General features: G+C 58.8%; 1 protein-coding gene across 1 annotated transcript; it reads left to right on the top strand.

The window, feature by feature from the left end:
* Positions 1-1,537: 1,537 nt before the first annotated feature.
* PRR35 (proline rich 35) lies at positions 1,538-5,142 on the top strand. The gene is made up of 2 exons (XM_009327323.1): positions 1,538-3,159; positions 4,209-5,142. Exons 1-2 carry the CDS (start codon positions 1,538-1,540, stop codon positions 5,140-5,142), a joined length of 2,556 nt encoding a protein of 851 aa, XP_009325598.1.
* Positions 5,143-12,503: the final 7,361 nt, after the last annotated feature.

The raw sequence follows: 12,503 nt of genomic DNA, 5'->3' as shown, positions 1-12,503 counted from the left end.
CCTGCCCAAAGCCGCAGCGTGCCCCAGTGCGCAGAGACGCGCTCCTTCCCTTCCCATCCTGCAAAACTCGTCTCCTTCTCCCCAAAAGCCGGGGAGCAGATTGTTTCCCCGAATGGCTCCAGCTGCCACATCAGTGGCAATCTGGAGATGCCGCTGCCCCCTTCTCCTTCCCGGGCTGTGCAATCCCACACCAGCCTGGCCGTGGGGTGTCCCAGGGTATAGCTCTGCCCTGGGACCTGCCACATGGGGGAAGGATTTGGCCCTTGAGAAATGAGCCCCACCCATGCAGAATGAGCCCTCAAATTCGCTGCCCTCCCCAGGAGAAATGCAGGTTTTTGTTCTAACGGGGAGGAAGCCGGCAAGTGCCTCCAGGGCAAAGCGGTGTCTGGAGGGGAGACGCAGACGTGTGCATTGGTGTCGGGTGCCCTGCGACTGCAAGACATCGCTGCTTGGCCATCTGTGGAGGAGCCCAGTTTCATGAGCATGGAGCCTCTGCAGATCCGGCTCCTCTGGGAGGCACGGAGTCGGGGTGCTGTGCTTCCCTGCCTGCTCCCGGGGCAGGCGGGGTGACGGGCTGCGGGACAGGCGTGACCCCGCCGTCCCCAAGGAGGCTGTGGTGGGAAGCACACAAAGGCCAGCCCTCCGTCGGGGGGCTGCGGGGGATGTTCCCCAGACAGTCTGATCTCGGGGAAGACGCCTGGAAGTGGGGAGGTGTGTTTGGATTGGTTTTCCAGGCAGCATTACCCCTGTCCTGGCACAGGACAGGGTCAGCCCCGCGCAGGGGGGCAGGACCGCCTTTCCAGCAGCAACACCAGGTTAAAGGCAGGCAGTCCGCTGCCTCTCCCCGTCCAGTCTGTCCATCCGCCTGTCCTCTTTGCACCACGATTGCACGTTCACGTGCAGGGTTGTATCTGCATTTAGCCCAGCTCTTGCACCAGCCTTGGTGCATGAGCTTTGGAACACCTCGGTTGGCTCTGGCACTGCAGCACCCCAGGAGACGGCAAAGCCGCACGGGTCTGTGCCCAGCGCAGCACTCGGGGCTGTGGGCAGGTTTCTCCTCCGTTCCCTGCCCTCAGCAGGGGAATCGTCCCTGGGCTGGCCCAGGGCTGCCCCAGGGAGACTCCGGCTGGGCGGGCAGGTCACCTGGGGGCTTCAAAGTCAGCTCGAGGTGGTTTAGCTTCAATGCCTTTAACAGTGTTTGGTTTCCTTTTCCTCTGGGGTGATTTGACAGAAGAGGGTTAAAAATGGGGCCAGCATTTACGGGCACACCAATAGCGTTTGGGCAAAAATTCCATCACTGGCCTGGGTTTAAATCCTAAACACGGAAGCTCCAGACCGAGGTCCCAGCAGCTCCACTCCCTGGGGCCAGGAGGTGCCCACGGAGCAGAGCCATCATCCCGGGGAGCCACAGGCACAGCTCACCAGCTCCATGCTGTCCTTCTTCCAGGGCACACAGTGGTTCCCGGAGAGGTGTGGGAAGATTCACGTGCCGTGCCTCTCCATTCCCACAAGGAGCCATCCCCAGGCACCTGCCACCATGTCCAAAGATGACGTGAGCTGCAAGCTGACCTCCGTCTACAAACACAAGGAGAGGAAGCCGAAAAAGCCCCACTACATCCCAAGGCCATGGGGCAAGCCGTACAACTACAAATGTTTCCAGTGCCCCTTCACCTGCATGGAGAAGTCCCATCTCTACAACCACATGAAGTACAGCCTGTGCAAGAACTCCCTCTCCCTCCTCATCGAGTCCGACTGGCCCTACAAGAAGGGCAATCTGCTCCACCCGGAGCTGCGGCTCCTGCACGCAACGGAGACCTCCCGCCTGCATGGGCAGCGGGACAAGCAGGAGACCTGCGACTCCTCAGCCACGTCGGGAGGGTCAGTTAGGACCAAGCAGGCCTCCGGCAGGGATGGCCATGAGGACAAGCTGATGTCAGGGGTGGAGATCCTGCCTGCTGAAGGGGCTGGTGAAGAAGGTGGCCCATTCCCAGAGGAGGAGGAGGATGTTGCTGGCCTGTTGAGGGAGATGGATGCGGGGGAGAAGAAAGAGAAAAATGAAGAGGCAGGTTGCCAAGGTGACCCAGCTGAACCAGAAGTGAACACTTTGGTCTTCGGTTTCAAGAACAAGAGGGACAAGCCTTGCAAGGAGGTGGAGCCCGACTTCATCATCACAGACGTCTTCTCCCTCAAGAACCACGTCATGAAAAGCAGGGAAATGGCCTCCCCAGACCTAGATGCTAAGCCAAAGCATTGCAAAGTGCCAAAGAAATGCCTGGCCAGCAGCGGGATCCTCATGGAGCAGTGGAAGCTGGTAGCAAATGGGCAAAGGAGGAACACACCTGAGGTCTCCCCACCTTGTACCGACAGCAACATCATCCCGTGCTACCCGCCTCCAGCCTACAGTGACTACCACGAACCTCAGGGCCTCAACCTCTCACTGCTGGGTATTAACTACCCGTTAAACCCCAGTCTCTTCTCCTACCTGAGCCCCACCATGGCCAACAGTGCTACGACACACCCGCACTTGGCTCAGCTGCCCTTCCTGGCCTCCACGGCCCAGCTGATGCACCCACATGCCTCCCACTTCCAGCCTCTGCAGAGCCCCGAGCGCTCAGCCTTCCTTCCCCGCTTCTACTACCCCTTGCTCTTCGAGCACACCTTCAGCTCCACTGAAAGCAAGATGTCCTCCAGCAAGCCAGAAGCCCAGCAGCTGGTGGGCTCCGTCATGCCCACGCCGCCCCAAGCCAAACCTCCCAGTGAGCCAACCAAACCAGGGCTGCTGAAGGTACCAGTTCTGAAGACAGGTTTTCCTTGGTCCAAAGGTGTCAGAGAGGAGCCAGCCTCCGAGCTCAGCCACCCTGCCATGCTGGGGCAGGAAGAAGAGGAGAAATGGCTGTCCCAAGAGAAGGACAGCAACTCAACTTTGGGCCTCAACAACCTACGCAAAAAGCCAGCCACTGACATCTATCAAAACATGGTGGGGATGAAGGACAGTACTTTTGCCCACAGCAGCGTCCAGAAGACAGAGTTACCGGTGGGGACCCGTCTGGAGACCAGCAGCCCTCCAGGCAACTCACTGAAGAGGAAGTTCACTGCCAATGGGCTGGATTTGATAGGACCCGAAAGGCTGATGCCTGGAAAACTCAGCTACCAGAGCAGGTAAGGTGCCTGTGATCTCTCTGCCTCTTCCTCACATCTGGTTGGCCCTAAACATCATCTTCATACCCCATTACTGATCCCCCCACTTGCCTCTAAACCGTGAGATGAGTCTCCAGGGGCTGAGCGCACTCCTGGCTGGTGGTCCATACCAATGCCCACTCAGAGCAGGGCTTTCTGCCCTCCAGGAACAAAGGACTTGAATAGCCTTCAGGTGCATCCAAGCACCCGGGCTATGTCACCACTTGCTGTCCCGTGCTTTCCCCTGTTTTAGACAGAGCCAGAAGTGATGTGGTGTCTGTGCGGTGTGGACCTGTGCTCCCCGGGCACCAGGAAATCTCCTCTTGGGTCCCCAGATATCCCAGGGTTGCTGGAACAGTCATTGCCTATTTTTAAACATACACATTTGCATTCCTTTGATTTGCCTTCTGGTTTCAAAGCCCAGAGGGACGGTCACGTTTCCAAACATTTCCTTTTTCCTGGGGCTAGAAATGTGCACAGCTCCTTTTAACAAAATTTCAGTTCCTCCCCTGGTTGTGCAAGTCCAGCTGTGGCTCCAGGAAAAATGTCACTGTAAACCCCACCACTTTTGGCACCCGGAGGAGCTTTCTCTGGAGAAGCTCTCCATGGTTTTCTATCTCCACCTGCCTCTTCCCTGCTCTCAGGCTGGCTGGAGAGATCCCCTCCAAGTGGGCCTTCAGGACTGTGGGATGGTCATTTCCATCAACGTTCTCCAGTGCTCCAAGAAGGAGAATCCAGGTTTGGCTAGCTGAGGTGGGATCACGTGTCAGCACCATCTCCCCAGACTGGTCTCTCCCTTTGTTGGTGGGTGTCACGAAATAGCCTGTGGCAGGGTCCATCCACCTCCTGGGAGAACAATGCCAGGAGCAGGTCCAGCCAGGGCTCTGCATGCTCAGACCAAAGCCCTTCCTGGAAGGGCCTCACGCTGGCAGCAGACAGTGGAGGAACCCTGGCTGAATCTGGCAATGCTGGCCCTGGACATATGCCCAAGGATTTTCCCCCTACTGATTGTATCCACTTCTTCCCTGCAGTGGTTCAAGGGCCAACCCTGGCCACATCCCCAAGGCCCTGGACCACTGGCACACAGAGGTCCTCGCAGGCCGGCCTGAGGAACTGGAGAGGGGCAATGACACTGAAGTTCTTCCCTCTGTGGGTGCTGGCCTGGACCATGGCCTCTGCAAGCAGAGCAGACCCCAGGAGACTTCTGCCACCATGACAGACTCTGAGGCCACAACCGTGCTTATTGGGGACCTGTCCAAAACCTTAGAGGAGTACCAAGAGGTGGAGAAGAAACTGTCTGATCTGGCAAAGGAGGACACCCCTGGGCAAAAAGAGCTGAGGGACCAGCTGGTCAAAATCCAAAGGGAGCTCTACCACATCCACCAGGCACTGGAGAAAGCCACCAAATCCCACGAGGGGCCTCTGGACCTCTCGGTGAAGAGATCCTCTGAAGGTCTGGAGAAGGTCCAGCAGGCCAAGAAGGAGCCCTGCAACACGAGCCTGGGAAGTGAGAAGCTCCACAGCAAAGACCAAGGGGCCCTCAACAAATGTACGGCCACCGGGGAGGCTGGAGATGGGGAGGGGCTGCCAAACTGCCTCCTCGAGGCCGAGAACAAAACCATCGACCTGCTGATCAAGATGAGCCGCTCTGAGAGCCTCCGGGCATCTTCCTCCGAGGCCCACCTGGGCGCTGTAATCAAGGCTGAGGTCCTGCCGCTCACCATGCCCCTGGAGCTCCGGCATGTGATGGAGCCCTACTACAGTCGTACCACCAAGTGCGAGGCAGACTCCAGCGTCCTGCTCTGCTCCGACGGCAGATCCAGCACCACGCAGGGCCCTCAGCTCCCGGTCACCACTGAGGATGGGCCCCTGGGCTGCCGGGCCATGCAGCGCTCCCTGTCCTGCAGCCTTCCCAGCGAGACAGACGCAGTGTGTGTCCACAGCCCTCTGCATGCCGACCCCTAAGTCCACCTTGCTCGAAAGCTCCTGGATCTCACTGACCACCTCATGCTTCACCTTCCTAGTGTCCCACCTCTCTGCTCCCCTTCTTCCCCATGGATGAAAGCTTAACCACTGCCTGGCTGGGGCCACGTTGCGTGGGGTCCCAGCTAGCTCCCCCGGCTGACTCCACAAGGTGTAAAAAAACAGTCCCTGTCCTACCCCAGTGTCAAGGACGGTGCTCCTGGGCTCTGCATACTCCAGAGCTTCAGCTCCCTGGTCCTGGAGCTCCCTTTGAGAGGGAAGTCACTAGCAGGCAAAAAAAGGGAACTGCTAAAAGCACCAAGCTTTCAGCAGAAGGCTCATCCAGCCCTCTCATCAGAGACACTCAGGGACTTTTGCAACCCAGCTCCCATGATCTGTGGACAGGGGAGGGACCACAGACAGGGTATCTGCAAGGCCAAGCCTCAGTCCAGCCATGGTTGTGCTCAAACAGACTGTGGCTGTCACCTTGTATAGAGCAAAGACACGGTGGCTTCGCCCCATGGTGGCTTGAGGGTCACAGCAGGGAATCGGATGGCCAGCCGGACTGACCCAGACACCAAGTACTTTCCACACTGTGGAGACAAGAACGTCTTCCCAGCCATAATGACAAGACGACACAGGAGCCACCTTGCCACAGGTCCACACCTGGGTCCTGAGCTCTCCTGTCAAGGGCACTTGCCACATGTGGGGACTGCTGGGCTGTGGGGACTTGTTCCTGCCCACCGGTCCTCCAGTGTCTGGCTCCTTCTTTTGCCTTTACACAGGAATGACCTTCCCTCTCTCTGCCATGATGGCCTCTCCCCCTGCAGACATGATGCATGTTCCTCACAAAGTCCCCGATCCTGCAGAGTACAGCCCCCCTGAGCTCCTGCCCACTAGTCCTAATCCCCCAAATGATGATACATGGGACAGCAAAATGGGTGAGACGATGCTGTGACAATCCCCACTGCACAAGGGGCAAAGACCCTAAAAACAACTGTGAAGGGACAAACTTGGCCTGTTCCAAGATGGAACGGTGCTGAGCGGCCACCCCTCAGCCAGAGCACCGGAGAGCCAACCACCCAGGCAGGTGCCTGCTGCTTGCGGGATGAGCACTGGCCTTCCCAAAAGGCCACCTTCTCCCCGTGCTTGCTGGGGGCTCTTCCCTCTGTTGGGCAGCCCGGTACCCACCATAGGGCAGTCACACCTCCCTGTCCCCTGCCACCCCGCTGAGCAGCATCTCCTCTGGCTCAGGATGTCCCCATGCTTGGGCCAGGATTTCTTGGACTCCCTCCCACTGTGGCAGGTATAATGTGCTCTCCTCAGCTTGGAAAAGCCACGCACCCTTTCCTCTCCCATCCACACTCCTTGTTCAGGAGATGATGGGGTCCCCTGTTAGCACCCAGGGGTCAAGCCGACTTGACCTGGTGGCTTGTTCTTTGCAATGAGAAGAGCCGGGATGGGGGGCAGGAGGGCAGGACAAAGAGGACAGCAAGCAAAGCCACAAATAAGGGACCTACACAGCACAGCAAGGGAGCTTTAGATGCTGGCTCTTCTCTGGGCACAAAGTGGACAATCCTGCTGCGGGTGGCTGGAGAAGGCAAGCCCGCACGTGGGACCTGGGACTCCCAAGTACTGTGATGGACCCAGACAACAGGAAGAGTTGACTCTTCTCACCTGATTGCTCTCTGGACAAAGCTTCCACCTCACCAAAGGGGTTTATTTCTCACTCAAGGACTTTGCTTAGGGCACACAGGCCTGTGGAGTTATTGGTCTCTTCTCTCTGGAGAAAAGTGTGGGGCGGGGGGGCATTCAAAAGGAGAGGTGCTCACCTCAGCACCGTGGCCCTTTTGAGCCAGCTCCAGATCTTCCTGATGGGCCGTGTCCTGCTGCTTCCTAGCATGGCCCTGGCCCTACAAGGCCCAAGTGAAGGTCATGAGACCCCACCAGAAGAGACCCCAGAGCTTGGGTGCAGGATCCTCGATCCCAGAGCCCAGGGGAGGTGGCGCTGGGCCTTTCTTTCTGGGTTTGAATAGTGCTGTCATCTTTGGATGCCGTAACACCGTCAGCACAGCAGCCCCCTCCATACCAAGCACCTTGCTCACATTACCCACTCCCAACAGCCTGCCAGTCTCTCTCCAGCCTCTTCTGCCACCCTGTGCCCCTCTGTCACCCTGTGCCCCTCTGTCACCCACCCCCTCCCAGCTCCCTCGCTCACAGAGCCCTGGCAGCCGCTGTCCCCCACGCCAGCACCAGCCCGTTCCCGTATCTCAGGGCTCCCTACTCTCCCCCACACCAGCTTCTCTGTGCACCTTTCGTGCCGGCACCCTCATCCAGCGCACAGCAGGGCATCCCCAGGCACAGCCAAGAAGCTGGAGCCCCATTTTCCTGTGACATCCTTCCCTGCCCACCCAGCCTTTACCTCCTCTGAGGAACAACAAGACGTGTAGGTCCCTTCGCCCACCCGGGAGCCCCATCTCCTCCCAGCCCCAAGCGTCGCGCTGTTTTTCTTAGCAGATCCTCATCTGAACTTGGGTACCTTGGAGGTCCAAGACACCAGAGGGGTAGCTGAACTCTGTGACCAGCACCCCTGGGCTTCAGCAGCAGATCTGTGCCCAGACCACCAGGCAGTGCTGCCTTTCACCCCTTTTTAGCCGAGATATTGCCTGCACACAAGTCACCTCTCCCTCCCCAGCCCCGACTCCATCCTACCACCCCGAGCTGGGATGCTGCCCTGCTCCGTGGTGCCCACGCTGCGAGCTGGCACCTCTCTCACGAGCGGAGCTGGAGCCAGCAGCACTCGCCACATCGCTCACGGTCTCCCTTGCCTCCGCAGAAAGCTGGGGGGGCAAAGTGGGAGGTGGAGGCCGATCACACAGTATTTATCGTTCACAGTTTTACGAATGTACAAAACAAAAACCAAACCATTAAAGGGAAAACCTTCGAGCGGGAGTTGCTGCTGTCTGCTTTGTTCTCCTCTCCGGGGAGCCCTGCCTGCTCTGGTCAGATCCTGCAGCGGCCCCACGCCATGGCCCTCCATCACAGAGCCACGCACTCCCCGGGTTTTGGAGGCTCAGGGTTAGCCGCCAGCAGGATGTGGCCAGACGTTGACGCTGGCTGCACATGGTCAGTATTTACACGGGTGGGTTTTGACTGTTTTCTTCTGCTGGATCAGCACTGGGACCCCACCGGCTTGTCCCGCGCTGGGGAGAGGGGCAGCCCGCTATGTCTGAAGGCAGTCATCAGGATGAGAATTGCCCTCACAAGAGCCTTGAGGGTCCTAATTCCTCCTTCAGAAATCCCTGCACACACACACAGCCTTTTCCTTCGGAAAGAGGCAGCCCAGCTCCCTTGACAAGCTACCACGGCTGGGGCATGGGACCGCAGCACCAGAGCCTGGGTCCTCGTGCAGGGAAGAGCAGAGAGGAGGGTTCGGGGTCAAGGCCCATGTCCCCAGTGTCACCCTGCCGCTGAGCCTTGGCACCTTGTCCCCAGGTGCTGGTGGCACCCCCGCAGAGAGGATGGCTCCCCTCTCTGCCCTGCCATGGCTGTCCAGGGCAGTCCCCTGCCCAGGAACTCCTGCCTGCGGGCCACCAGGATGGGACCTTCAGGAGGTGGCCCAGCTGGTGGCACCATTCCAGTTGTAAAGATGAAAGCATTTACCTTTGCATTTAAATAATGGATGGGAGTTGAACTACCAGGGTGGCTTATCCGGTCTGCAATCTGCACCCCCGGGGCCCTCAGCCCACTCCAGCACAGGGCCCATTACATGGCTATTTGGTCACCCTAAAGGCATCTGATAGCGAGCCATTACCTGCCCTTTATGGCAGGCCTACCCGATAGCCATCTTTCTTGGTCATGGTTGACCAAAGTCCCCCTCCTTGCATGTTCCCCCCACTTCCCTGCCAAGGCAAGCCCAGTCCCAATCGACAGCTGGAGGACCCAGCCAAATCCCTCCCCTGCCCTGCCCAGGCCGGCAGCCCCCCTTCTCCTGGGGCTGGGGGGACGTGAGGTCACAGCAGGTCCCGGGCACAGCTCAGAGCCCAGCAGCTCCTGGTCAATGGAGCTGCACAACTTTTATGGGTTTCTAACCCCAGGTGGGTACAGCTGCTCCTGCTCAAGTATTCCTTCTCCTCCGGGTTCAAGAGCAAAGGAGAGCTCAGGGATTGGGAGGGGGGGAAGTTTCCTAATAAACAAACCCTCAGGGAAGGCTTATCTTGGGCAAGGCAGTGGAAGGAATGAGATTTCAAGGTTCCTTGTAATAGAGGTTGTTGCTCTCCCCATCCCATCAGCACAAGGACATGGCCCCAGGGAGGCTGAGAGCGGAGGACGCCGAGGGTGGGTTTGCTGTATCCGCAACCAGCTTTCCGGCTACGTTGGCATGGCTGTGAGCTCTGGCTCGACGCGCTGCGAGGGTCAACAGCAAGGGGAGACAGCGCAGGGGCAACCCAGGCACCCCGGGACATGGGGATGGGGCCACGGTTTGTGGGGAAGGGTGGAAGGATGTCAAGTCAGGCTGCTTCTTGTGAGCAGGGCAGCCCCAAGCACAAGGTGGGAGCATCCCACAGACCCCACAAAAATGCCGTGTCCCTCAGTTTCCCTGGCTTGGTGGCAAAGGGCCAGCGGCAAATTTGGGGGATGGATTCCGTGCTGGAACAGGACAGTCGCTGCAGAGGCACAGTCCCCGGGCTGCACGGAGGACAGCAGGGGCTGCGGTGGGCATCGCCTCCTCCCACCACACCCCAGCCTGGCAGGGGAAACCACGGTCCAAGGGACAGAGCTGCAAACGCCCTTGGGTTTGCCCACAAGTAAAAGATGGGGTAGACACAACCCTGTGTTCAGGGAAAGAAGGTGCTGCCATGCACTGGCAGGGTGCTTGCTGTGGCACCAAGAAATGGGGACATGTTTGATGCCAGGGTGAGTTAACCCCTTGCACACACCGATCGGCAGCTGGGTGGGGGATGTCCAAGTGATCTGGGACCATGCGAATCCAGAGGCCATGGCTGAAATGACGGGGGAAGGCAAGCGCTGAGGTGCCCTGCCTGCTGCTTCTTGCCCGGCCAGCCATGTCGAGGCATCCCGCGACCCACCTGCGGCAGGGCCGGGGAGCTGGGCGCTCACTCGTTAACAGTGGGCTACCAGGTGGAACCAGCTGGGGACGAGAAGTGGTTCCTGCCCAGCACAACCAGTTTTCTCTTACCCCAACGCGGGCAGGCCAGAGCTCGGAGCAGTGGAAAGTTACCAAACGTGGACTAAAGAAGGGCCAAGGTCGGCCAGGAGATTTCTGAGCAGACCTGTGAAGCTGCAAAGACAACCTGGAGCAGAATTGCTCTGTCTCGGGCAGGAGGGAGGTAATGACCCAGCTTTGCAGCGGCAGCAGGGCCGAGTGCAGCGCGCGCTGTTTAACTGTGAGCCGAGGGCAGGTGCAGACACCAGGTTGGGAGAACTCTGGAGCTGGGAAGACAAATCAGGAATTGCCCCCAAAGGGTCCCCAGCGTCCCAGGGAGCCTGTCCCAGCCCACCTTGCACTTCCCACCTGGGGAAAGGCATGCAAGGTTTACTTTCTGCCAAATGACTGCACGCCAGGGGGAGTTTCCCCATGACCTTAAGTAAGGAGCAGTGGTGCTTTCAGAAGCTCCAAGCAAAGTGTCCTAGAAGATACTAGCAGGGCCAGGAGGAACACCATTCTCTTTGCCTCTTCCTCAGTCCTCTTCTCAGCCCTGTCCCCCCCTTTGCTTGGAAGCGTCCGCGCACTAGGAGCAAGCAGGGGAGATGCTGACTCCCCTCGAGGCAGAAATGTCATCCCCAGGGCTGGTGGCGCACCAGGGAAGCAGCACAGATGTGCTGAGGCCTGGCAGGGGACTCATCTGCAAGGGCAATGCAGCCGCATGGATGGACAGCCCAGCCTGCGCCGCCGCCTGCTCTCATCCAAACTGCAGCTCTTGTGGAAGAATCACGAGTCCTCCTCATCCTCCTGGGATCATCTCTGTGGGAGGAAGAGGAGCACAGCTCAGACAGCCCAGGAGGCATCACCCCACGCATTGCCTGCTGCTCATCTTGGATCTGCTGGTCCCAGCTGTTTGTGGCAGCAGCACTACTGCTCCTCACCGCTCTCACCATCACAACCACTGTGGTGGCATCACTGCCTCCAGCTGTGCCCTGGTGACTGTCCCCTGGCTCTGCCGGGACACTGCTCCAGTGGTTCAAATCTGCCGCAAACCTTTCAACCCCCAGCAGGCAGCAATGGACACTGAACTGCAGGGCAGTCCCGGGGGACTGCAGCTCCGGAGCTGCCCAGGTAGCGGTTGTATTCTCCATCCCTCCAAGGCGTGCAGCCAGCACGGGCGAGCGCGGAGGAGCAGCTATCCCATCTCCTCAGCTTTAAGTGAGGAAAAAGAGCACAAAAAGCTATAAAATTTCCCTGCTGCGTTTTCCCCCTGCCCATCAGTTGTTGCAATTGGAGGTTTCCTTTCCCTGCTCCTGGATGCCTCTGAACGGATCGTTTCCCTGGGTATTTGCCCAGGGCAGAGCCATTCTGGCTTTGGAGTTGGATCAAAGGCCCACGGAGGGATGCACTGAGGGTTTAAGTACTTAAAAGAGCTGGGGCGGGTGAGAACAGCGCTCTGACTCTCACTGGGGCTAATGCTCCCCCAAGGCAGCCAAGCCGAGCAGGGAGAGGGTTTCCCTCGGGCACCGTGGGCTATGGCGAGGTGAGATCCCAGCTAAGGATGATGTTTGATCAGCTCCTGCCTTGCCTGCCCACTCCTCTGCCTGGAGGGTGCATGCAAGGGGACCCACACTTGCTGGGACCAAGGTGATGCAGGAGATGCTGAGTAGTGCCGAGGCACCAGGGCGGGGTGCTCCCCGCTGCTGCACCCTTGGGGTGCGGGGAAGATGCTGAGGGTCAAAGGGTTGAGAGGGAAGGAGGAAATGTTCCTGCAAGGCAGAAGCTGATTGAAGAGCCGGGAGCGCCCGTGTGGCCAGGTGCAGTGCCTGGTACGGTGCCTGGGAAGCCCTGGCTCCCCCAGCCCAGGCACCGACCGCTGCAAAGCCAAAACCCCACATCATTTTCCTGGATCTGGGGTTGCAGGGGGTCAAACCCCCACAGCCACTGTTATTTCCTCCGTAATTTTAGGTGTGGAGTACCCAAGGATGTAGACAGTTTGTGTTTTGGGTGGGAAGGGGGAGCAGAAAGTGCAGTTGCTTCCTTGCCCGTCTGTAGCTGGTGCCCACCAGCCTGCTGCATGCCAGCACGCCAGCCTGCACATTTCCTCGCTGGGAGCTGGAGCAACCCTTCCTGGAAGCCCAAATGGCCCAGTACTGTCCATAAGAGGATGCTTCTGGCACGTAGCTTTGCTCCAGTA

Source organism: Pygoscelis adeliae, unplaced genomic scaffold (assembly GCF_000699105.1).
Source record: "Pygoscelis adeliae isolate BGI_AS28 unplaced genomic scaffold, ASM69910v1 Scaffold461, whole genome shotgun sequence".
NCBI classification, from domain to species: Eukaryota; Metazoa; Chordata; class Aves; order Sphenisciformes; family Spheniscidae; genus Pygoscelis; species Pygoscelis adeliae.
This window is presented reverse-complemented; position numbering and strand designations above follow the sequence as displayed.